Below are 26,689 nucleotides of genomic sequence, written 5' to 3' on the forward strand. Positions count from 1 at the left end.
ACCCACTTCGCTTCTAACCTTCAAAACATTAACCAGGTCTTCTTTGTAGGTATTTTTATAATAAGAAACTGAGTATGGAATTTTGTAGCCCAACTTAGGAAATGGATGACATTTCTCTCTTTTGTGGTGGTAGTGTTTTTCTTCTTTGTATTATCCTTGTTTTAAAATCCTCTCCAAATTACCAGATTGTCATTTGGTTTGCCATAGTTTTATATCAGTGCCACACAGAACACTTCCAATTCCAAACATAAATTTCAAGGGCGCAGAAAAATTACCAGGGATCTCAACTTTTTACCTTCATCCAGATCCAACAAAAATTTAGGGTTTGATTACCTTTGAGTGGCAGTGCCTGACCCAGCACCCAGAGTAGAAATCTAAAATCATGAGCTGAGTGCTGAAGAACCTTATCCAATGCCTGTAAAAATATATTTCTATGTTCTCTGAGACAGTCCTGTATCAAAAATGCCACAGCTGAAGAATATAAAGAGTAGAGTAAAGGTTAACTGTCCCTGCTGGTTCAAACACACACATAAACGAAGTTAAATTCTTCCAACAGTCTTTATATATAAATCACAGGTAAATCACACAAATCAGGTATTATGGTCTGCATCACTTCAATACTAGGACAAATAACATATAATTTGTCTTTCTTCAGTCAATGTAAGCCCTGAATAATCAAAGTACTGTTTTGTATCTGCTCAAAAGAGGTAGTCTGTGTTGTCCTATCTAATCCAGAACACATCTGTATTGTCAAGTGAATGTGAAATCACTGATTAGACATTGGTATCAGTGCAGTCTGGGGAGACTCCTGGATCTAACTCATATGACACATTAGGTACTCAGAATTATCTCAAAATCTCACTCCTTTTTGTTGGACAAAACAGCTTGGATCTGTCCTACTGGAAGCAACAAATTAGGCAAGGAAAGAATCTTGATTGTTTCTCTGGGCCTACTGTACAGTCAGTGGAGTAAGACAGGCAGAGGGCACATCATATCTCAGGACTGAATCACTGTTTGGAGACACACTTCCACCTTGCTAAATTGTAGGAGAAATTGCGAGGTGTACATATAACTTTGGCCCCCTTTTTATAAGTGTTTACAGTTAAATGCAATGATTTCAAGCCCTGAAGTGTGCCCCTTTTGAATTCCTACATGCTTCTATGTAGCTCCCTACCCTGAAATATAATTACTTATAATTGACGAGTCTTCTTGTATTATTTTTTAAGAAATACCAACTATTTTCTTCCCATAATTACTTAGCCATTATATACAGGCAAGTAGATAACTGGGAAATTAAAAACATGCCAAAAATTCACTTGCAGGCAGGATTTATGTTAATGATGTTGTAACAACATGTTGCAGCTTACATAAATTTTTTTCTAGTATTTATATATGTACAGTAGCTCTACAAGCCACAATGCTATAACTTCCTTTGAAGACACAGAATTTGACAAAACCTTATGCAGTTAACTCACCTATTAAACTGATGTTCTATTTATGGAATAATACAGCCCATTCTCTAGCAATATGTGGTCATGTAAAAAAAAAGACCCTATCACACAGACACAGGAGGAGACAGAATAAGGTTGCTATGGGAACCTTAGCTCTAAATGGTCTGGCTTTTGTTGGCTTAAAATCTCAAACATTGTGTTGCATTAATTATGTTTTGGTTGAGCTTCTTTGCACTGAGTATGAAATTTGTTTTGCATGCTGTTTCAGTCTTACATGTATGTATGAAACATTTTTAAAAACAGAATTACACGTGTTAGCTAATAAATAAGAGAAGAATGTATTTTATTACCAAAATGAGTCATGGCATTGAGGAAAATATTCTCAAGAAATAAGGGCAAGATTTTCTTTTAAATCACCTAGCTAAATCTCAGATAACACTATCCTCCATTATTGAATATGGATCATGGATCCTAACAAACTAATATAGCAGAAGCAGCAGTGGGAGGGAACCACAACAAAAGACAAGAATGAGGTGGCAATTGTGGGACAAAAAGGATTGGAGAAGTCTCTGTTGGAAGCATGGGAGGGATTTTGGTATGGAGAGATTAGGTGGAAAGAAGCTGAAAACAGAAACTGAATGAAAGGAAAGAGACAGAGGAAAGGATTTTAGGGGAGACTGAGGGATGAATAAGCAATGACAGAAGTTGAAGGATTGCATTTAGTGCAGGAGCCACAGGGAGGAAAGTGGATAAAGAGATTCTGAAAACAAGGTTGAGCCTGTCTGTTGGGGAGGAGAAAATGGTAGCTGACAGGTTGCTGTAAAATAAACTAATTAGGATAGTAATACAACTCAAAATACCCCCAAATTATGAAAACTTTGTTAATCAATCCTACAAATGAGACTAGATAGCATATATATTGTTCTAAGGCATCTTAAGATTCTCTGCTATATGAAAACAAAATTTCATGCATTATACAAACTAGAAATATTCTACAACACTGAATTTCTTCACAGGACATTTCATGTATCATGTGGATGATTTCAACGACAATTTTCCTCTTGTAAAGAAAATCGTGGGTTGTGGGTCATGAATAAGATTTAGTTTTCTTTTCTTTAAATTATATTATCTATTCTTAAGAAGATTATATTTAACTTGCTAAATTTTCCCTAGAATGATTACAATCTTTATTCATCTTTATGGGTGGTACAGGATTTGGAATTTTTATGATGAAAACTGATACAGCACTTTAAAACTTTTCTATGCTGAAAACGAATACATTTAATTTCTGTACTACCAGGCAGCAAACAGGGCAGACATTAATAATAGGTCAGCTCCACTTTAATGTCCTCATATGGTAACCATAATTTAAACAGTCTGTTAAAAGTTTCACATTGTTTTAGCAATCATAGACCCTAGGTCAAAGTACATATATCTTCAAACTGATGGAAACTGTTTAGTTTTTCTATTTTTATTTTGTTTGAAAATAAAGAAAACAGTGCTTGTGATCTAGGTTATTTACTCACAAATTTACAGAGTCCCATGTATTAAAATAAGCAAATTTAATCACAAGTTATGGGGTTTTCTCAAAAAGAAATAGAGATTAATGTCTTCATGATATTAAAAGGAACATTATCTTTCTTCTGAGCACTAAATAATTTGAGTAATATGCTTACACATGTTCACAATATGCTTGCAAGCTGATGTGGACCTCAAGCTCCCAGAAAAGACAACTCCTCAAGCAACTCTCAAGCATTTTTAGCATAAAATGGACAATAACACCAAACACAGTATAAACCACTCCTGTAAAAGTCTGTAGGCCAGTCACATAACAGTTATGCTCGTAGTAGTTAAGTTCCCCTTAGCTTTAGATGAAACCAACAGCAGTAAAAGTGACATTTTAATGTGAATGACTGTGTTATTATAGGGGGCTCCAACAATTTGTGACAGGACTCACAGTGGTAGCAGCCATTCCTTGACCCCAACTATCTCTTAGCTTCCGGGCCTCCGACTTTTAACAGCTACATCTCCTTGAACATGACCTAATGGTACCCATTAGGAATAACACACCAATGGCAACCAGATTCATCTTGTTTTTATACAGGCAGCTAATGATAAGGATTACATATGCCTGGAATGAATCAAAGACAGACATTTAATGACTGACATCGTCATTTATCAAAGAGCATAAAGACTTGGAGAATCTTTAAAGTTAAAACAAATGCTTTGATAGGCCACTTTACAAATTGGTACAGCTTGTTAACAAATACCACAGATCTCACAAGTCACTGTGAGTTAGAACAGCCCCTCCCACTAAGATATCCTTAAAGTATAACTTTGGGCACACATAGGTAATTTTTAATTTCTTTAACCTCTGTCTCAGGGCTCATATTGCTTAGATCAATCAAGGTTCTCTACAGACTCCATCAGGCCCACACTCTATGCCACAAATATTTCTCATCTCTTACTTCATATGGTTTACACAGGGGCTAATTGAGTTTTAATTCTGGAGAAAACTTTATCTTGTCTGAGCCTTCCAAGCACACCTTCTGGCATTTGACAATTAATGCATGTATAACAGTATTTCATGTGGATTGGTGCTGTTAGGATATAACTTAATTAAGAACATAAATGACATCTTCAAAAATAGCAGTGGACATCCACATCCTCCTAACAGAGGGAAATGTCTCAGAAGGCTATTCTCATCTTGAGGAAAAACACTGGGAAGATCAAAGCATTCTGGACTTCTACACAGATGTGAATGTCTTCTTGCAGATCTCTGGGACTTGTATTCCAGTCTCCTGAGCATCACCGAAAAGCTCTGATGACATGCTACAGCTCTGTCCATCTTCACTGGAATAACTGGCACACAGGATCAAAAGGGAGAGAAAGCAAGTGATACTGACTCCAGTACGATATTAACCATTGTGTATGACTTCTTAAAACTGAACCAGGAAATAGGCTGGAAAAACACACTTTTGTGCTTCCCTGACAGTCTGAGAGAGGCACTTGATCCTACACAGGCTTATCATACACAGATTTATCCTAGCTGTATTTCTATTACTTTCACTGCCAGACCACAAGTACTGCAAACACCTAACAAGGGGTTAAGGACAGGATTAGAATTAAAAGAAATTACTTAAACCATCAAGATGATATGCAGCAAAGAAATGTAGAAAATCAGACACTTTAGACGGAGAAATAAAATTAAGTAATACAAATTGAGATATAGCTGCTAGGGAACAATACATAAAAGGATGGACGATTTATACTGGATTACAGACTGACCATGATCTGTGGTTTTGTTGAAAAATATTTTAGGATATATTGAAGGAATTGCAATATGTCAGAAGACTCATTCCACTCTTTTCAGTTTTGGAGAGAGCTATACTAGTACTGCATTCCATTTTGAATGCCCCACCAGATAAGTTAAAGAGACCCCAGAGAGATTGAAAATAGTAAATGAAAGACTGAAGGATCTATAGAAAAGACTGAGATACCCAGCAGTATCTACAATCTTACAGTATAGAGAGGTTACTAAAAAAGTGCACAGTGAATTCTAACTGAAGAAGAAACCTGTTTCTAGAAAAGATTAAGTTAACATGGACACCCCCCACTCCTCCCATTCTAGTGTACTATCTGTGGAGACTGAAGATCAGTCTTAAACTGAGATTTTTAAGGGCATATACTGGTGACATTTTAAGTTATAACTCTAGGCAGAAGGACAAATGAAATTATCCCTTTACGTCTTTCAAATCCTGCATTATGTGGATTCTATCATTTGCAGTAGCTATTGGTACGTATGCTTTAACTGGCTCCACTTCCCAGATGGGACAGAGCCAGTACAGTACTTAACCAGTGCACTAGCAGGAGCAGATCCATCTCCACAGTCCAGATCTCTGATCTCCTATGTATATTAGGTAAGAGGTTTCAGAAGTTCTGATTAGAAGGGGAATTTGCAAGCAACAAACCTGGTGTCTTCACCAGCAGCATGAGCAGTAGGGGAGTAAGTCATGCAAATTGAGAACAGGGAGGATGCTGTGACATTTTTACCTCTGCTTTCATTATGACTGCTACAGCCCTACGGATCATCTTCACAGGTACAGAAACTTGACCTTTTATAGAATGGGTCTGGTTGGGTTGGACAATAAAGTGCCTCTATTTGCATAAGCACAGAGCATCAACCTCTCGCCCTGGGAAACACCATGCTAGGAGGGAGAACATCAACCCTTAGGGCGAGAGGAGAGAAACAGAAGTTGCTTCATGGGAGTTAGCATATTAATCAGTTTGTTACAAATGAGGTTGTGTTCCTGGTTTTGATACATGATTGGCTGGTTACCCTTTACATGGTTATGTTTCTTATCTCTGCTCCTGATTGGATCCTGCACCCTCAAACCCACCCTATATATTGTTATACCCTCCTTATTCCTGGGTCCTCGAGGATCGATCCCTGGGGTAGTCTTTGAGATTCAACCCTTGAACCGTGCATGGTTTCTTCCCTTTTTTTTGTTTCCCAGATCATTCTTGTTGTTCCCATCCCTTTATTTTTGCCATGCACCTCTCCAGCTGGACTGGTCTTGGTGTCACATCGCTGCCAGCTGGGACAGACCTTTTTCTTTGCTTTGGAATGTATTTTTGCTTGTATGTATACAGATTAATATCCGCCATGTTATGAGCCCTTGATGTAGTTTATTTTTAGAAACATGCCTCCAATATATATAAAAGTTTCCTATTTGAAATATGTAACAACTTTTCCTAAAAGATTGCCTTAATTGCTGTGAAGTACAAGTATTCTTAAAGCTCTGGACATATAGGCAACTAATGAAACAAGCAAGGAAAACGTGATCCTCCTCTGAGAGGTGTGAGCCTGCTGAAACAGTATCAATTAGATATTTTCTATTTATTACACACATTTTTTTAAACACACCGTCTCTAGTAACAAAATTCTTAAAGCTCATGGTTATTGCCAAAGGATCTCCAAAGAATCAGCTACAAAACAGTTTCTCTTTCTAATGGTGAGACCATTTTAAAGAAAGGCCACCTGCAAGTTTTGCTAGATGACAATTAAGAACCTGTATTTCTCTCCACATGTGATAGTCAGAATGACTTCTATATAACTTCATACAAAAGAAGTTTCAGTATCTGTTAAACATGTTTAAACATACTTTGGAAGTTGACTTAAGGCATATTTCCCATTGATTTGAAAAGCAAGAGATTAGAGAGACAGGATCTGACCCTGTGCATAAATGCATAGTATGTTTTGTATGCTAGATATTTTTGGATTCCTGACATACCTTAAGTAACAGTCTGAGTCTTGATGTGCTTTTATTATTTGTGCTTAACTTTTATTGTAGCAAAAAATTCTATTATTTTATTTTCCTCATTACATAGTCTTTGATTTTGGCATTTTGTGCTGTAGATACATTTTTTTTTTTGTTAGTAGGTGAAAGACTATTGTGGTTATGCCATACTATTTATGATGAAAAATGAAACATTTTCTATTTTTCCTTCTTTAAATCAGTTAGAACTTCTGCTCTTATCAGTAAAATAATGAAAGAGTTACACTGAAAGACAAAGAAAAAATTTATGCTGTTGCCTAATCTTAAAGTTGAAATGCAATCAATAAACGTATTTCATCAATCTGTAGGCAAAACCATATTTCTTTAGACCTCCACCATAAAAATAATAGAAAGAAATAAAAGTTTATTTCAGATTAACAACATTGTTGCTACAGGAGACTTTGAGAAAAATATGATAAAGCAAGTTAGACATTTTGAATATACACTGGAAAGTATATCCTATATATCTTTAATGTATTTTTCTTGAGCCTTTTAGATGCTCCCTTTTAACTTAGAAAGCTATCAACATTTTAGTCTTCCGTTAGTTAAAGATGAATCATTGTCTCAAAGATTTAATGTACATTTACCCTATGTACATCACTAGGAAATAATTAAAATATGCAAGACCATCCCCTATTTTTCCAATAGAATATTTTATATTTGATTTATAACTGGATATTTCTTCTACAGCCTAATTTCATGCATATATTTGAAAGCATTCTCTTTCATAATGTTATATTTTTCCTCATTGATCATACTTATTTTTCTATTTAAGAGATGTAAATGATGTAATAGTTCTGGACTGTTCAACAAATTCTCTAAGTTTTTTTTTCTCTGTAAAAAATGATCTCCCAAATGTAGCCCAACAATGCAAAAAGAAATTTTTATTTCCAAAAGTAATACCTAATGCTATGTTGTAGATAACAAAGTTGGCATATCCCTCAATCACTCTTATACCTATAAAACTGATGTTTAATCAGTTGTTACTTTTTTTAGCCCATCACAGTTGTTTTATCTCACTGTCCAGTAAGAGAACTTGTGATTAAAGCAAAGAAGTTTCTCTTTGAATAATTCTAATGCAGTAATGACCAAATACAAAAGATACTTAAATGAATAATGGCCATTTTAAATTTTAAAATACCTATAACAGTAGCAAAAAACCTAAAAGGTATTTGTTTATTATGGTTACTTTCCAACAGCACAATGTTGAGTTTTGAGGTAAGTTAGTCAAATTCAAAAAACAGGTCTCCTTCAAGGAAGGAATTAAGAAAATAGTTTAGACAAAACCCCAATGATCTTAAGCAGCTCTTAGTTATTTCCTACCTACTTGACAATCTATCTTTGATACCACAGTTAAACAAAAAACCTTTTCCATATCCTGATGTATCACTCTAAGTCCTAGCACACAGATGAATAGTATTCTTCCCTTTGGGAACATTCCTGAAGAGCTACCTACAGTATGCCAGCTGTCCTGGAATAATATAAAAGAACCCCTAAAATTAAAGCATAACTATAATAACAAGAAAAAGATGTTGCATTTCAATAAATAGATCTGATTTTGCTTTGAAACTGCAAAGGAAAAAAACTAGGCAGCAGGTTATGAGGACAGCAACAAAAGAGTTACTTTTTTAAAACTGAGAATACAGACGGTGTTTCATTAATATGCTAAAGAAACATAAGAACGGCAATGGAAAACAGTGAAAATTCACTTCACCCCAGAACACTTACTTCCTGAAAGATGGGAGTGTTAAATAAGTTATTTATAGTCTACAGAGCAGGTTCATTGGTTGTAAATAACAAAACAATATTCAGGGTGCCTATAAATTCCCTTAAATGTCTATATGCAATTATATAGTACAGAAAACTAAGTAATGTACATTACCACAACAGAAGCTGCAAAACTGCAATCCCAATTCCATTTTATTCCTTAAGTAAGGAACTAGTGTTTCTAGGGAATAGCTACCCCCATTTTCTTGGCTAACCTTACAAAAACACAGAAGAAACAAGAAGTAACTGGAAAGAATCAGAAACACAAAGGAAAAAATACTTCTCTGTTTCTGTAATTTTCAGCACTGAATCATCTAAGACAGATTCATTAATAATAACTTTTTGATTGTGGGATGAAAAGGAAAAAATAGATTTCTAAGGTGAGACAAAAATTCTTTATCACGGCCTAATGTAGGATTCAGCTTTCCACCCTACACAGAGCTGTGCCAACAGAGCTGCACACAGACAAGTGTTTATCCGTTCTGGATATTACACTGTCCTGTAATTCTCAACTACCCACAGTGGGACTGGTCAACTTCTAGGGGCTACTAAAGGCCAGGAAGCAATGACCTGATGCATGACATCCATGGGCTCTTATTCTGTGAACACAACTGAAGTTTTCCTTCAGAGAAAAAGATAACTCAGTAAATTCTGTAAGATGTCCCTCAGCAGGATGGAGGATACTAATTTTCTCTTTCTCATTTTTCATTCTGTTACTTCTTATACATGAAGAAAATCCTCTGGTTCCAAGCAAAGTTAAGAGGATCTGAAAAGATTTTGTAAGACTTGAGTGCTCTCAGTATTGCATTCCCTCACAAATACTTCCCAAATGAAAAAACAAACCACTCTAAGGCTGAGAATAGACTACTAATAAAAGTTTAATTAGTAAGAGTTTTGACATTCTACCTCTTGCATCCTTAAAGAACTTCAAAATAAAGGAAAAAAGAACAGTGCAATGAGATGTAATTTTGGGCAGCCCTTCCCCATTAAAAAGTATATGTTAAATTATCAGTCAGAAAGTCTAAAACCAACCATGCATCTAGATTAACACTGATAGTTTATTCCCTTAAACTTTCTATTTTAAAAGGGTATTATAATCAATACTGTACCTCAGTTCACTAAAACTCCAAAGCTGTATTTGATACCTTGGTAAGTCCACTACTGTGCATCAACCATTTATTCAAATAATTCATAATTTTAATTTATAATCCTTAGTTTTCAAAAAGTTGTGTAGAATTGTGTAGAACTGGATCAGTCTAGTCTCAGCTGACAATAAGAATTTGTTTTTGTGGATTAATGCTGTAATCTCAGCGTAATTATTATTTACAGCATAATGCTGTAAACTCTCTAACTGGACAATGCTCCTCTGAGATACAATAGGGTATTTTTGAAAATCAGATTCTATTTTTTTATTTTTTTTTTTTTTTAACTATTAGGTTTCTATTGAACGTATGATTTTCTGGTTTCCCTGTAATTAGCTGGGACCAATTTCTCCTAATTGTTTCCTGTTAATCTCGTTACTCATGAAACAAGGGTATTTTGTGATCTCCCTTTCAGGAAGCCTTTTTCCTAAGGAGATTTTGAATATTGAGATTTGTAGGTTTGCCAGCACTGTTCCAGCTTTTGGGATTCTTTCTAAGTACTTGCTAGCTCTGGTGGTGTGATGAAGTACTTGGGGAGCAGTCTGCCATCTCCTGTCGTCTTCCAGACTCCCTTTTGCCTCTCGATTGCATAAAAATGGAGCACTCTCAAAAGTATTTTAAACACGTTAGGTGCACTCAGGAACAAAAATAACAAATTAAGAAAACTTAAAGGAAAACAACAATTTTTTCTCTTTCTAGCCTTTAATTTTCATATACACTGGGTGCTTTCATTTACCTAATTTAGGACTTTAGCCTACAAACTCTTCAGTTCGAGCATTTTTGGAAGCTCACTTTTCAGGGATTAGAAATGATAGGAACCAGGTACCTCAGAAATTAGAATTCCCCAAATCCGCAGTAAAGTGGGGGGAAGGGGGAGTCGATAAAACCCCAGATTAAAGAACCTGTCGAAGAAAGGAGTATCTGGTTTTCCCTAGACTGTCATAAATTATCCTCTAGTTTTCAAAGGATGCATGTTTTGTGTATTTCGGCTTCACGAGAAAGCTTTTTAAAACGTAAAATCATACATGCTAAAAGTCAAATGTACCTGAGGCCATGACTTGCAGTTTCACTCTAGCTGGCGTGGCAACGGTGTACATTTTGCAAAACCCAACTTTTGGATTCGAATATGATCAGGCTACAGAAGATTTTAAGATTAATAGGAATCTTTGAATCTAGCGAAGACCTTTTCCCCGAACTTGAGCGAGGCGAGAGGCCGGCGGGCCCCAGCTCTCCGCCATGGACTCCCGCATTCCTCTAACTTCATTCATTTTATCCGAGCCACCTCCTCGTCTCCCAGAAGCTGCTGCCTCCAGGCTGATCGAGGAGGGAGCGGGAGAGCCCGAGGTACTGCGGGGCGCAGCGCTACTGCGGCCATTTTATCGTCCCGGGGCCGAGAAAGCCGCGGCCCCCGCGGCGGGAGCGCCGCAGGTCGGCCAGGACAGCGCCGTTCACGGAGCGGAGGGGCGGCGGCGGCGCGCTCCGCTCCGCTGTGGGCCCTCGTCCTCCCGCGCTCCCGGGGCGCGTGCGGCGGAGTCCCGGCCGGGCCCGCTTGCCCAACGGGCGCCAACGGGCCCGGCTGCAGCCGCTCGGGGCTGCCGGCGGCGGGCGCGCTGAGGGAGGAGCGGGCGCGCTGTCGCCGCTTCCTCCTGCGCGGGGGCCGGAAGGCAGCGCGGCCCGGCAGCGGGAAAGGGCCGGGCCTCGGCGGTGTTGCCGCCGTTGCGGGTCAGCCACCCAGCCTTCCGCAGTGGGGGTGGGCAGGCCGGGGGAAGGGCCGGGCCCCGCCGCCGCGCTGGGCGATGGAGTGAGGGAGCGCTGCGCGGCAGCGGGAAGATGGCCGGTGGCGGCGGCGGCGGTGGCTGCAGAGACAGCTTGTTTCTGGAAGGTGCGTGCAGAGCTGCGAGGAGGGAAATGTGGCCCGCAAGCTGCGTTTCCCCTCTGGCGAGCAGTAAAGGGGCACGGCACAAACTAGGCAGTGGGGGAGGCGGGCGTGTGAGTTCATATGGGGTGGGGGTTATGGGTCCCTTTTGGGTGCGACGACAATGAGAGGTGGCTTCGTGGTGGGGGAAGGGTGGCTGCCGTGGTTAGGTATGGTGAAAAGAGACCTGCTTTTGAGTGAGGGCTTAGTGAGGGCGATTTGGTTCATTTTTCTTTTTTCCTTCTTTCTTTCTTTTACTGTTCTGAGACGTTGGGAGTGCGGTGTTTCTTTCCTTTGTCGGGGCAGCGCCGAGAGCAGCCCGGGCTTGGTGCAGCGGCAGGACTCGGTCGTGGCTCGGCGGGCGGTGGGCTGGGGGCGCCGGGCAGGGTTAGCGCTGGGTGAGAGGGGAGGCCAGGGCTGCATTGCTCTGTCCTCAGTCCGCTCCCAGGCCCCGGCCTAGCCTGTATTCTTTGGCCTCACCATGAAACGAGTCTTCGCCCGCTCCTAAAAGGCTCCTGTAAAGGTTTGGGACTGAGTTTCATTTTAGGAGGGGGGTAATGCTTATGATTGTGATACGAAGGGGATGATTACCCTTACTACCTACATTTGAAAGAAACCTTTTTTAAAGCCCTGACTTTTTTTTTATTTTTCTTTCTTTCCCTTTTTCCTTTTTTTTTTTTTTGTTATACGGTTTCAGTGTCTTGAGGTGTTTTTTTTGTCACTATAAAGCTTTAAATTATAATGCAAAAAGCCTCCTGAAATTGGAATATTTTTAACTGTTGAGTCTTTATAGTTTCATTGGTACATCAAAAAATCTACTACTGTAGTCTTGCAAAATTGCTAGGAGCACATGTACTGATGGCACAGACCAGTAGTCTGGTAAATTCTGCCAAATTACCATGATGATACTCCTCATAAGCAGAGTTTTTCAAGTCAGGAATAAGTTTAGCATTGGAGATTTGCAGTACCTGTATTACACAGAACATAACCTCTTGCAGATTTTCTCTTGCTGCAGGATGTTGGATATTGGCTTTTCATTACAAGATGTTCTGGAATAGATGTTCTGTACGAACAAAATACTGCTTGTTGTTTTGAATAATTAATCTGGAATTATGATGTTCAGAAACTCTGGTTAATAACAGCTGTCATGTTACCTCCCTTATACTTTTAAAGGATTTGGTGGTGAAATGCAGGCACTCCATTTTTTTCCTGAAGTCTCCACAGACTATAGTGAGGTTTGTGCAGACAGTGAATAAGTGCCAAGGTGATGACTAGTCACTGTCTTCTATGTGCACCTTGAGTACATGCTGGCTGGACAGGTGGCTAAGAGAAGATGGATTTCATATGTAATATCCACACTTTTTTTGCTTACGAATTCTTTTCCCAACAACAGGAGCAACTCAACACTGGGTAGCATCTCCATTTGAAGCTTTGGTGTTCCTTAATGGGTGAACTAAGTTATCAGTTGGTTTTGTGTTTCCCCATTGTTTGGGGACGTGTTAATTTTAGGACTGATTATGATTATAGAAACCCTAAGAGTGCAGCCACATGTGAAGAAAATCTAGTGTAGATGGTGGTGACAAAAAATTTATGGGGATGGCCCAAGTCCAAATGGGACAGTCATACTTGGGCAGATTTAGTGAGAGCTGGTAAAACTGGTACTGATTTGAAGCAAAGGAAAAGGGCTTTTGGATGTTATTTGATAGGTACTTATTAGAGATATTTATGGAAAAAGTACAGGCATAGAATATCTATAAATATATTTATATATATATAAAATCATGAGTTTTTTTGCAATCTGCAGTCTGGAAAGGTAGTGTATTAGATCAACCTAATGATGTTAGAAGCACCATTATCCAAAGGCTAAACAAGCATAAGAGTGCCAGATTTGTGAAACAGGTATAATGGGGGCAAAAAAAGGGATGAAGGTGTACAGAGTAGAAAATATTGCAGCTTCTATTGCTGGATGACGGTTATTAATACATGAGCCTAGAACTGTATCTATAACATGTTTGAGTATATTTCACAGAGTCCTTTGAAGGCTATGTAAGTAACAACCAAAAATTGTTTACTTAATGTTTTTGGAAGTGTTTTCCCAAAGACTGGCACAGGGGAGGGGCAGGACTCCTCTGTCCATCCCTGCCTTAGATGTGCACAATAGGAGAAGTCTGGGTGAAATGGACGTTAGCTCTATCACCAGTTAAACTCAGTCTGAGGGACACTGTGCTGCTTAAATATGTAAGTTAAATTTGTATCTGTGTGTATACATACATTTACACAGACATTTCTGGTGCTGTCCTGCTTATGTTGACTATCAGTCAGACTAAAGATAAATACACAGTTAAGTGAAATAAATTACTTTCCAGTATGACAGTTGTTCATAATTTTGATTTTGATTCCACACATCTGGTAAGATACTGCTTTCCTTTCATTTAGTGTAACAGATGTTACTGTGAAGAAATATGTCTGTTATTCTACGGTAAAAGGGCTTCCTCTTAATATTTTTATTATTTTATTGTCCAGTAAAAACAAAATGGTCTTTCTGGAAGGGTGTTCCTTGAATGATTGATTTGTTGCCTTCCTGGTAATGCCATTCTTGAGTGTAGTGATTCCTACCTGTTTTTTGTACAGTCCTGTGTATCTAATGTGCGTATTTTTTAATGCTGTATTGTATAGACTGTTTAATGGAAATGTGAAAAAGATCCCTAGGAATTATAATGGACTCTTTTTAAAGCTGCATTTGTTATCATTCTGAAGCAGAGATAATAGTTGATTACTATGATATGTGGATGTACAGGGCCTGCATGATTACTTCACTTGAAGTGGCAGGACTGTTAGAAGTGTGGAAAGTACTCTGTTTTTATTATTTCATTTAGATGCAAGTTAAATTAGTAAAACTGTTGGAATTTGCTTTTTTACAGTGATGGTTCAAAGTTATGGTTTGAATATGCAGAAATTTGCACTAACAAAGTATTTCTCTTACATGGGAATTCTTTCCTGATGTGGAGGAGGAGTTCAGTGATTAGAAATTTGTGTCTGCAACAGTTCCTGTGTTTTTTAATTGATAGTCACATTTAAAATATAAAGAATGGTAGGCAAATTCAATAGGATTTAAGGTAGGAGGCATGTTAAACATGTGGGAATGGAGAGTACTGTTGATCATTACCTTGGAGAAGAATTGTAGGAACTCGTTTTTTGCTTCCTTCACTAATACTGAATTGGAAGGAAATTGTAATTTCTGTTTTCCAACGGGAAATTTAAAGTTTCCCTATGTTTATGCAGTAGATAATAGGTAAACTTAAAAATATTTTCCTGAAGAAGGGAGAAATGTATTATTATTTCCTATTTTCTTATTTCAATCTCCTGGTGATTACATTAGTGATGCCAAGGGCTAGTATTGGATTTTCTTTTCGAGGATCTCCTTTCTAAGGAATGCTGCTAGTCCCTAGCTTCAGAGCTGTTGAGGTATTTTAGTGCAGTTGTGGCAGGAATTTGCTCAATTTTCATTCCTGTTTCTTGGCTATAGGTTTCCTAATAACAGTAAAGAAAACTATGTGGTCTACCTGTTAGCAGCAGTAGTATAAACTTCACAGTTGTCTGCCAGAGGACTCCAGAAGACTGCTTTGTTCTTCTTTCAGTTCACATGTAAAAAATTATCTTCACCAAAGCAAGAGTTGTAGACCTACATATTTTCTTAAAGATAGCTGAGATTCTAGGGTGGTACAGAATTATGCAACTTTTGTGTATCAGTGTAGAGTTACAGACCTACCTTTTGAAATGGTGGTAGGAGGTCAGCCCCTCCTCTCTTTTTTTGTTTCTGTTTTTAATCATACTGAGAAATCTCTGACTCGAATAGTACAAATTAGGAGAGAGTGGAGTTTCTGTTCAGGTAGAACACTTGAAAAATTTCAACCTGCCAGACTTCTCTACCTGCAAGACTCTTAATTTTTCTCTTTACAGTGAAATTTAATTGATTGTCATAATCATCTCTAATCAGTCTCTGGTGCTTTGTTTGTGATCAAATGGAGATTGTGGTTACCTTGAAAATGTGGGGAAGAGTTGTTTCAGGTATCATTGGTCTTCTGTGTCTATCTGAACTCCTGCTTTATTCTGTTGAATTTTTCTCTGGTTTGCATCTGTCCCATCAATGTCCAGACAGGTTCTCTTTCTTCTGTTTTTCTTGAGAGTGGGTTTTTATTTTATGAGAAGGTGTGAAGTTCGTGACTTCCATGGCTTGTTCATATATCCTGGTCCTTTGACCCATTCAGAATTTTCTTCCACCATTGCACAAGTCTTAGACTTGAAGAATGTTCAGCTGTCCTGTCCAGTTGTTTTAAGAATAGGAAACCTTCTGACTGGAGTAACAGGTTATTTTCCATGCATGAAACTCACTTGTTGAGAACTATTTCCCAACAAAGTCAAATTGAAAGCATTCCTTACTGTCTTATTTTTTTATATAGACAGACAAACTTGGGTGATAGGCAGCATTAAACATTAATAAAGACAGGGTGCTTCTTAAAGTATGTGGGAAGATACTAAAAATAAACCTGATTTATCTATTACTGCTCTCTAATATACGCTGCAATATGCTTGGGAGCACATTCTAAGGTAAAAGCCTGTGCTCCAGTCCTCTTCTACATCATCACCTTCTTAATTTTGAGACAGGATTCTAGGAGCCCAGGCTTGTCCCGAACTTTCTGAAGTGTAAAGGATCTGTTTGCAATTTCCTGGTTTTCATTGTGGAGGCATTTATTATTTGGTAGTTTTTTCTAAGTAAATGCTACTCTATTAAGTTTTCTCAGAGTGGGACATAGAAGCTTCTGGAGTAAAAGTAATTGTCTCGTTTGGGATTCCTCATACACTATTTTCTGGCTCTTGGATTTGGTAATAAAGTGCTATTCTTTCCTCAGAAAAAGTACATAATTTCTAGTGGGTTTTAGTGGCAAAAAAAAATAGTTAAATGAGAAATGAGTTCCTAAAAGAGATCTTTGCGCTCTTCTTTATGTAAGTATAAATAAAAAAGTAATAGTAATAACAAAAGTACTAACATTAATACATGGTTGGATAGCAAATATTAAACCCGCAGTTAGCAGATGTCATGCTTGCACAGATATGAGCCTGTTTAGATATTTCACTCTTTTCCTTCTTGTCTTATATACAAGGATAAAACAAAATAGATTATTTGTTTTAATGGTTTCAACAGCAATCATTTGGCTTTTATTACTATTGTTTCTGGAAGACTGTACATGGGTTTTGGTGCAATATCAGACTTCACCTAGGCAATAGGTTTAGCATTGCCTTCTAATTGAGGAGCATCAACGTGTGTTGTATTGTAGCAGATCCTATAATATGAGACTAACCACCAAATTTGCCACTTTTAAATATTGCTTTGTAAGAATATAAAGGTTTTTTGAGTCACCTCATGATTTTGCCTCTTTCTTTCCCAGTAATAGGATCACTGTAGCAGCCTGGGCCCAGATTAGACAACCAGATGCTACCTCGGGATGTCAGGGTGAAGGTTCTTTAGGCTGTGAGATAAAATGAGGAGCAGGCACGATCTGGTGACCTGAAACAAAAGCACTTTAATAAGGAGAGAATAACAAACCACCACAATGATGACCGAGAATGTGATCAAGGTGTGGAGTGCACTAGAAGGGTGAGGGCCAGGGGTTTACAGTAATTTATATAAACTAAGGTAGGGGCGGAGTCAGAGGGAAGGGTAACAATCAGGAGTGAAGATTAGGAATATGCAAATAACTGTGACAAATGTAAACCAGTAATAAGAGGGGAAACAATTTTCTTGTAACATTAACATAATAACTCCCAGGGACAATGCAGGTAATACTTTACTCTTCATAACAAAGGGAGTTACTCTATGGCTTAAAGGCTGAAGCCTTCATCGACCCCAACAGATCACCTATTTCCCATCCCTCTGCCATAGGCAGGGACACCTTCCTCTATACCAAATGGCTCAAGATGCCATCTAACCTGGCCTTGAGCACTTCCAGAGTTGGTGCATTCACAACCCCCTTGGGCAACCTCTGCAAGTGCCTTACCACCCTCAGTATCCTTGGCTAATGCTTTGTTGTAAGTAACAAACATGGTGGTGTTACTTTTTCCTAAACTTAAACCCTTTTATCTACAGAGGTGTAAAGGTCTTACAGGTGAAAATATATAAGTTTCATGAAACTTGCTCACTCCATTAAGCAGAGAAGTCAAAATTAGTGTCCCTGAAGCGAAGATTTCAGTGTTGCCTGAGCATGGCTCAGTTTACTGCTCACTGGTGTTAGTTCCTTCAGTGACTGAGCAGTCAGGGCAGCAAGAGGACTAGGGACATAGGACAGTGTATGCCTTCATCTGTGTGTGTTGCAAAGAGAGGAGTGGAAGCGTGTGCAGGATAGCATAAGATTCTATGAGAGGATGAGAAAGCAACTAAAAATGGAGCTGCTTCGGTGGAGGATACTGTAGAGATACCAAGAACAAATCTTGGTTTGGGGAAAAAGGGCAAATGTAATTCTCCTCTTGTCTGTTCTAAAAGGCACTTGCTTTGGGGGTGAGGTGAGCACATTTGTTAAGTTCCTTGCTTTTGGCCTATGTTTTGGCACTTACTTGGTTTCAGTTTAGAGGTTTTTTTAAGGTAGCGATATTCTTGCATAGTTTAAAATCTGTCTACTGCTCTGTGCTTACTTTCTATGAAGAAAATTAAAGCATTAGTAAAATATGACTGTTACATGAATTAAATTTGTTGGCAGCTTTATCTTACACATTTAATTTTTAAAAGCATGTGCTCCTAACTTCCTGTTTCTGTGTTCAGCAGCGTTGCATGCCTAATATTTTCAGGTTAAGCTGACCTTAAGCCGTAATTAAGTAAAAATTGGTGTCTGAATGTCACGTTAGTGGATGCGACTCCATTTTGGAAGCAGAGTTGCATGTGCTGTTCACCACCCTGGAGACTTAACCTCTTTCTTGCCAAAGAGATTGAACTTTCTCTGTTATGTCTTGCCAGATTGGCATTTTGCCAAACTTCTGTTGAATTTGCTCATTGAGGGGTAACAGGTAGATGGTGGACAATGACTTGGATGGGGGAGAGCATATACAGCCTCTCTCTACATGTGACAAGAACAGGACATTTCCTTCTCCATCTCTGCCTGTTCTCATCTGTTAAGTCAGGCTGAGGTGTAATACATAACTTAAACTTTGTAACAGATATTTTAATGTAAGAGCAGCTTTATTCTGCTCAAGGAAACACAATTATTGTAAATATCAGATTTTCTTCTGTGAAGAATAGGGTTACCGTGAAGGCTGGAGACTGGAGGGAATAAATTGACCGGCTGTGGTTATTTCTTCCCAGGTTGGTCAGCAGGCCTTTAAAAAGTTATTGTTAACAGAAAAAGGCTATAAGCGCTGCATGAAGCAAGGAAACATTTCTGCATATGTGTCACAGTAATTCCTATGAAAGAAGAATTTGGATTGAAAGACTTTGGGGTATCTTTCTCTGAGTAAATCTTGAGTAATTGTAGATAAAGAGCAGTGATTATTTAAAGCTCTGTGTTAAGCCCTTCTGGCTTTTTGTTTGTTTGTTTTCAGACCATATGAGTTGGAACAAAGTCTCCCAGCTCATATCTCCCTGAGATTTTGTTTGTTTATTTTTATTGTAAGACTTGCCACAACAATGTTCTGGGAATGAAAAATACCAATAATATTCTGCTGGTGTGGTAAAACATATTACTATATGACATGATTAATAATATGTAAACTTAGAAATTTATGTCTGTAAGAAACAGCTGCAAAATATTTATTTTATGAGTATATTTTTATTCAATGTCATACAATTATTTCATTTGTACTAAAATTCATCCTACTGATGTATTTTTATTAATGTCATAGGATATAATGTTGTATTTGTTTGACACATCCAATTTTTATGGATCACTTAGCAAAATATGAATATCCTGCTGACAGAATTTAATACGACAGTCTAACAGAAAGATTATTCAAGAGCCCATTAGATGAGAATTTGAACTATGCAGTAGATGTTAGGTTTTGTATTTACGATTGTAAATACAAAAAATGCCTTTGTAATTTCTGAGGCTCACTTCTAGAAACATTTACTAGAGTTTGTTGCCATTTTGCTTCTACCAAGGCTTACTGCTTAAGAGACAATATAATGATCCTTTACAGCTGGGAGTAAACTTTCAAAAGTGAACTTCAGGACTGTTCTGGCCCAGGCCATTGTGCTTGCATATACCTGGCCCCAGGACAGTAAAACTTCAATGGAGATTTAACAGTTCTGCCATAAGGCAAACATGCTATAGCTGGATCTTTACTTAATAAATACCACCAAAAACTATCTGTCATTGGTAAAGTAAAAAGTTCTTTGTCATGGGGCAAAACCTATGTTAGATGGAAAAGTCACTGCTCATTAGGTGGAAGAAAGACTCTCTGTGATAAGGAACTTAAAGATCAAGGTAAGCAGGAGTTTTGTGTTTGGAGGAAAGTGTCTGAAACTCTGCAGGATGGTCACTTAATAAGTTTGATATATTGCTTTAGCTATCTTTTGAGTGCTCTTTCTTGAAAAGTAGTTTATAACTGGTTCAGTTAGCAAGCTGGCATGTGTTATTTTACTACAAATGAGTTGATCAATAGCACATCATCTTTTTTGTTGCTTTATGAGTAATTACTGAGAAAACATTTGTTTTGCATGGGATGTTGAAGTGATTTTTTAGCTTTTTAAAAACAAAGCCTGCTTAGTGGATGTTAATAAACTGTGATATAGTTAGCAGTTCTCAGTGTTCCTTAAACTCATTACTGTTAGGTCTCAAGAAGCTTGATACTTCCAATACAAAGATTTCATTGCTTTTAATGTGGTTGCATTATTTCACACCTTGATGCGTTGATGATTGCTAATTGAAAGGGAGTTAATGTGTATGGTGTATCTAGTCTGGTCAAAAGGCTGTTGCTTATATTTGTGGTGCATTTCTCTGATTTTTTATTTTTTTTTTAGGAGACATAGTGTACGTGGATCTTAACTAAATGTGGCTTTGCAAAGTCATAGCAAGACCCTGTGTGTGGGACCATACTGCATGGCCACGCAAGGAGTTGTGCCTGCAGTTGGCAACACAGCCGTGTGCTGCTCAGAGGGACAGAGCTGCTGCCCCTCCCAGAGACAGTGTGCTCCAGCTGTGCTGCAGTCAACACTGGCACTTCCCTGGCTTCATGGCAGATTGGCTGACAGAGCTGAATTGACAAAAACTAATCCTCGGGGTGGGGAGAAGTATTGGTGGAGCTAGTCTATTCCTTCCCAGACATATCAGAAATCCAACTCAGCTGACTGCTGCCTTATATGGGAATGAAAGCTTGCCAGTGTCTCTAAGAATTGGAGAAAACTCTAGGTATTTAGCCTTTACAGAAAGGCAAATGCAAATATATTTATTGCCACATAGTTTAACTAACTCTTTCATCATCCTTTCCCTACCTAATTTTTTTCTGAAATGTGCTTTTTTGATGTAACCAAATTTTTGAGGTTTTTTAATTGAGGTTGTTGAGCATTTTCTTTGTACACTTTCTTTGCTGTCCATTTCATGTGAATTTTGAACAACTGACAACATCAAAGAGGTGTCTTGCTCTTTTTTTTCTGCTTTAATTAAATTTAGAGTTTCCTCTTATGGAGGAAACATTTCTTGTGGTAGTGTTCAAGGCCAGGCTGGGCTTGATGGATGAGGCTGTGAGCAACCTGATTTAGTTGAATGAGCCCTCTGCTCATGGCGGCAGGGCTGGAAATAGATGATCTTTAAGGTCCCTTCCAACTGAAACCATTCTATGAGTCTGTGATTCTTCTATCTTGCATATGGAAGTTAAGATCTTGCAGAGCTTGTGGAACCTTTATGGACTTTCAATTTATGTATGATTTAATAATGGGGATAGTATCTATCTGACATCACCTATGAAACTTTACAGGATAAAACCAGAAGTATTAAATAGTACAAATTCTTTATTTCTTCTTCCTCTTGGCATGTAGATACAGTACTTTATTTCAACCTCATGTTCCAATTACTGCAGCAAACGTGGAAACCTTCTTGAAGTGTCAGTTGTCTAATTTCCAGGTAGTTTGGCTGGGTTATTAATCTTACTCTGTGTGTAACTGCCTTTCAGCACTTTCTAAAAATAGATCTCTGTTTGTTTAGCACCACTGTATTCTCAGTTGCACAAGCTTAGGTTTTATATGAAGGTGGATCCCATGGTGCATAACAAAGTGTGCAAATCACATGCATAATATACTATAAGGTTTCCTGCTATGTTTTGCTCATCTTCTAAAACTGTTCCAGTGTTCAGAATTTGAAATCATCTGTGATTAATGTTATATACTGATTTGTGACAGAAATTGTATTCTGTATAGAATATTCTCTATGTATTCTTGTCTAACGGTCAACTTCCTCAAAATGTCTTGTTAGCTTTATGTATTTTTTCACATTTAGAGAGTGAATTGGCAGTTCAGAGATTGTTCTTAGGCTAACATCACCTTTTATCCTCTATTTTTATCTATATAATACTAGGATACCTCTCTTAACTTTCCTATAGAAACAAGAAAACTGTCTTCCTAATTTCAGAATTTTTGGTATATCTCCAGTCTAGCAATGGAGGTCTTAGGTAAGTAGAGAATTAATAATGCTAGGGATGGAAAAAAATTACTTTTTTGTTTGTTTTTCCTTTTTTTCACTGTTTATTGTTGGTTCCTGCTTTAGATGTTATTTATTTTGTAAAGTAAAAATTAAAAAGTAAATTATTTTACTTGTGTGGGAAGTTTGAGAGCCAGTCAGAATTAGTCAGAGAGGGGAAAGAAGAAAAGTGACAGAGGTACTCCTTTTTGGAAGTTTTTGTGATGGGGTGCAGTTACTTTAGGGGATACTTTGTACTTATGAATAGTCACTGGTTTTATTTAACAGCTGGTTGGATTCAGATCGGTTAGAACATCCTGTTCAAGCCTGTCCCATTTAGTGCAAGTTAATCAGACATTTGTCCAGTCTCTGCTGCCTCTCAGGTCAGTGTGGTCCACTCTTGAGCACACACATGGTAAAGAGTAAGTTCTGTCTTTTGCAGATTAGCCTGTAGTTCACCGGATCATCCTTGTTGCCCTTCTTGAAGGGCAGTGATGTTTTTCCAGTCTTTGGGTACAACTGGCTTAAGTGTTCCTTAATCACATCTTTCTTGGCAATGGTAGATAGTGCATTCCCACAGATTCTGCTGATATAGTTGAGGAACTGTGAGGTCAGAAGACAGAATTTAGCAGTGAAATCTGGGATGACAAAAAAAAAAGGATCAAGTTCTTAACTTTTTTTTCATGTCTTTTGTCACTAGGTTTCTGTTTCATTGAGCAGAAAATGCCCACAATTTTCTGTAGCATTCCTTTTCCTGCTCATGTAGACAAAGAAGGCCTCTTGAAATACTTCTGCATTTTTTCCTGATGCTGTCATAAGGGCTGCATCCTTGGGTGGGGATACCTTTACACCTCTGTTGAGAGAATTAGTAGAAAAGGTAAAGAGGTATTAGTTGCCCATTGTGTGGTTATCACTGCTGTCTTATCAGAAAAGCTTTCAAAGGCATCACAGAGAAGGTGTTTGACATACTTCAAAGCTCTGTCCTTTTATCCCCCTCTGTTACTCCTTGTTAATATTTTAATAATGTTAAACAGCAAATGATCAAATCTGCACAGTTCCATGTTCTTCAGTCCTGTCATCAGTGCAGTATCCTGCAATCTAAGCAGCCCAATGTGCATGCAAGCCCTGAAAAAACCCAGTCATTTACCAGAATATGCAGATGATTTCCATCTTTGAAGTAGAGAACTTTCATAAATGCTTTTGCTTTTCAGAAGCATGAGCACTTGTCTAGGAATGAATGCTCTGTATTTATCATTGGTTTTCTGTGGACATCAAGTTCTTGGAAGGGTGTGTGTGTTTTTGTTAGCCAGCTGAGAAATTGAATTCCCTTCACGTGCAAAGGAATGTCTGTGCTTGATATCTGTTGCACTGGTATCATAGAACTTCACTATCGAACTCTCTGCTTCATGTAATATCTCAGCTACTGTCAAGTTATGATTACTGCCTTTCACTGGAGATGCTTTTGACTGGTTTTTGTTTTTTTTTGCCTCTGCAGCTAATTTAGGGAGTGGAAAGTTAAAGCATCTTTTAAGCTTTAGATCTTGAAATTTATACCTATAAATGTAGATTAGGCTACAATTCCATGGAAATTTCCTTAGTATCCGTAGTACTTAGAATAGTTTCGGTTCCTGGATGGCTCTTACCTCTGCTGTGCTGTCACAGCTGCACTGTGTTACTGTGGTTGAACAGGAGGGAACTGGTATGGTTGAAAAATAACTTTTCACCTCTCCTGCTGCTCAAGGGGTTCTTGCCTGAATTGGTTTCCTTCCCCAGCTTTTTTGTCAGTGCTGACATCATATGCAGGTTGCAGGACAGGAGCAAGAATCTGCAGCTTTTGGGAAGGGTGAGGGGCCTGTAAAACTGTTCATGTAGTGCTGCTTCAGAATGTGAAAATGTAACCTCACTGTGTTTACAGTTGATATAGTATAGCTGATGGTATCAAAGCTGGAAGATAAAAAGCTGTTTTGCATAGAAGCCTGTCTGGAAGAATAATGAAGCAATGGGGAAAGTAAACCAAAAAAATATTTCTGTGTCAGAGTTTTATGAGTACTTGTATCCTCTTAACAGTATATCTGATGACTGACTCTAAATGAGCAACAGATTAGAAAGCTTAGAAGCATTCTTTTTCATTTATTTAAATATGAGTCTGGATGAAGGCAATGATTCTGAGTACATTTAAATTAATTTACATTTTCTGTGTGAGCACTGCAGTATCTGATAAGTTGGTTGCAGTTGTGATGGTGTAAGCATTTATAAGATGAGGCTTGCAGTGTTTCTTTACCAGCAACTGAGGAAAAAGAATGTAAACTTCAAGTCTTCCTGGAAATGTATCTGGGTCCTGAATCAAACCTTTGTTTGATCTAGATTGTGTGTTTAGGATGGTTCTTGTACACGCAGAAATAGATGAGATCTCAGCAGATGAGAGATTTAAAAAGATTCTGTGTGTGCAATAGAAACCTTGAAGTGTCTGCCTATTGTATTCTAGGGGGTAGGCTATAAGGAATTATTCTGTCAAACCAGTGATGTATATGAAAAGGTTACTTTCCTAGAAAAGTTGATCTTTGTGTGGACAGTAAATGCATCAGGCTTCTTTGGTGAGTTATCTTAGAGAATCATACAAAGGGTAGGTGTGAAAATTATCTCAAAGAGCATCTAGTTCCAGCACCCTTTCTGTGGACAGGGATACCATTCACTAGATCAGGTTGCTCAGTACCCCATCCAGCCTGGCCTAGAACACTTCCAGGGGTGGGGCTTCCACAGCCTCTCTGGGCAAACTGTTCTAGTGCCTCACCACTGTCACAGCAGAGTATTTCTTTGTAATTCATCTAATCCAAACCTGCCCTCTTTCAGTTTAAATCTATTGCCCTTTGTCCCGTCATTGTCTGTCCATATAAAAATTCCTCTCCTTCCATTTTATGACACTGAAGTTAGTGTAAGACTGCAGTAAGGTCTTTTCAAAGCCTTCTCTGTGCTGAACAATCACAGCTCTCTCAGCCTGTGTTTGTAGGAGAGGTGCTCTCACCCTCTGATCACGTTTTGTGGTCCTCCTCTGGACCCAATCTAACAGATCCATGTCTTTTTAGTGTTGAGGACCTCAAATCAGGATGTGGTACTCCAGCTGAGGTCTCATGAGGGCAGAGTAGAGGAGCAGAGTCACCTCCCTCAACTTGCTGGCCACTCAGCTTTTTATGCAGCCCAGCATACAATTGGCCTTCTGGGCTACTAGTGAGCACTGTTGGCTCATATCCAGCATTTCATCCATGAGAACACCCAAATATTCTCCAGAGGGCTTCTTTGAGTAACTTCTCCCACTCTGTACTCATGTCTGGGATTGCCCCAACGCAGGTACAACACCTTGCTGTTGGACTTGCTGAATTTAAAGGGAAAGCCCACTTTTCAAGTTTGTCCAGATCTCTCTGGATGGCATTATGTTCTTCCACTGTGTCAGCTTCATCACTCAGCTTGCATCTGCCAACTTTCTGAGGGTGCACTTGATCTCACCATGTCATTGGTGAAGACATGGAAGAGCATCAGTCTCAGGAGAGCCCTGAGGGACACCAGCTTGTCATTTGTCACCAGCTGCCACCTGGACATAGAGATATTGGCTGTAGTTCGCTGGCTGCATCCATCCAGCCAATTCCTTACCCACTAAATTGTCCCTCCTTGTCTTTCCAATTCGGCAGTAAGGACATAATGTGGAACCATATTAAAGGCCTTACAGAAGTGTAGGTAGATGGCATCTGTCAGTCTTCCCTTGTCCACCATTGCTGTCATTCCATCACAGAAGGCCACCAGATTGGTGGCCTGTGATTTGACCTTATTTAAGCTATGCTGACTGCCTTGGTCACCTTTCTTGTCTTATATGTGCCTTACCCTAGAAAGGAGGATCTGTTCCATGATGTTCCCAGGAACAGAGGTGAGGCCCTCTGATCCCCTGCAGCTCCCCACTGCTACCAAAATCTTGCCACACAAATCCAATACTGCATCAGTTACAAAACAGTAAAGCAACAGGCATGATTTTTTTAATGAGTTTTAGTATAGATTGATATGGAATGATTTGCCTTAGACCTGAAAAAAAAAAATCTTCCAAGATGATGTCTTTTGCTGGACACTAGCACTTTAGTAAATACTGTGTATGTCACTTCTCATTTAGTATTTTAGGCAGAATTTTAAAGGATTCTTTTTTTTTGCAACTGCAAAATTTTGCTCATATTTCATGCATATTCACTATGAACTTTTTTCCTTCCATTTAGGAATTGCTCAGCGACACTGCTGAATGAGAGTAACTCCTGCTGAAGGAGTTTAGAAAACAGTGTCCACACACACAAATTTAAAGGTGTTGATCTGCTGTCTGTCACTCTCCTACAGGCATATTTTGCTTTCTAATCCAAAAGGTGATAATTGTGTTTTACACAAAAAG

General features: G+C 38.5%; 2 protein-coding genes across 26 annotated transcripts in view; one reads left to right on the forward strand and one right to left on the reverse strand.

Annotated features, from left to right (window-relative positions):
- The window catches only part of FILIP1 (filamin A interacting protein 1), a 136,968-nt gene extending 125,804 nt beyond the window's left edge, over positions 1 to 11,164 (reverse strand). For 2 of the 9 annotated variants that reach the window (XM_086876325.1, XM_086876320.1), the window contains exon 1: positions 10,745 to 11,164. The gene's annotated coding sequence lies outside the window, so the exon portion shown is untranslated. The remainder of the gene's footprint in view (positions 1 to 10,744) is intronic. The other 7 variants (XM_086876322.1, XM_086876315.1, XM_023922339.2 and 4 more) reach the window with 5 other exon arrangements.
- Positions 10,978 to 26,689, forward strand: part of SENP6 (SUMO specific peptidase 6) — a 74,089-nt gene continuing 58,377 nt past the window's right edge. For 3 of the 17 annotated variants that reach the window (XM_086876328.1, XM_086876334.1, XM_086876335.1), the window contains exon 1: positions 11,278 to 11,581. In XM_086876328.1, the coding sequence (XP_086732454.1) occupies positions 11,530 to 11,581 (52 nt within the window). In that variant the 5' untranslated portion in view covers positions 11,278 to 11,529. Of the gene's footprint in view, positions 11,044 to 11,257; positions 11,582 to 26,689 lie in introns of those variants that run through there. The other 14 variants (XM_086876338.1, XM_086876339.1, XM_086876333.1 and 11 more) reach the window with 11 other exon arrangements.

This window comes from Cyanistes caeruleus, chromosome 2 (assembly GCF_971803275.1).
Source record: "Cyanistes caeruleus chromosome 2, bCyaCae1.hap1.1, whole genome shotgun sequence".
Taxonomy (NCBI): domain Eukaryota; kingdom Metazoa; phylum Chordata; class Aves; order Passeriformes; family Paridae; genus Cyanistes; species Cyanistes caeruleus.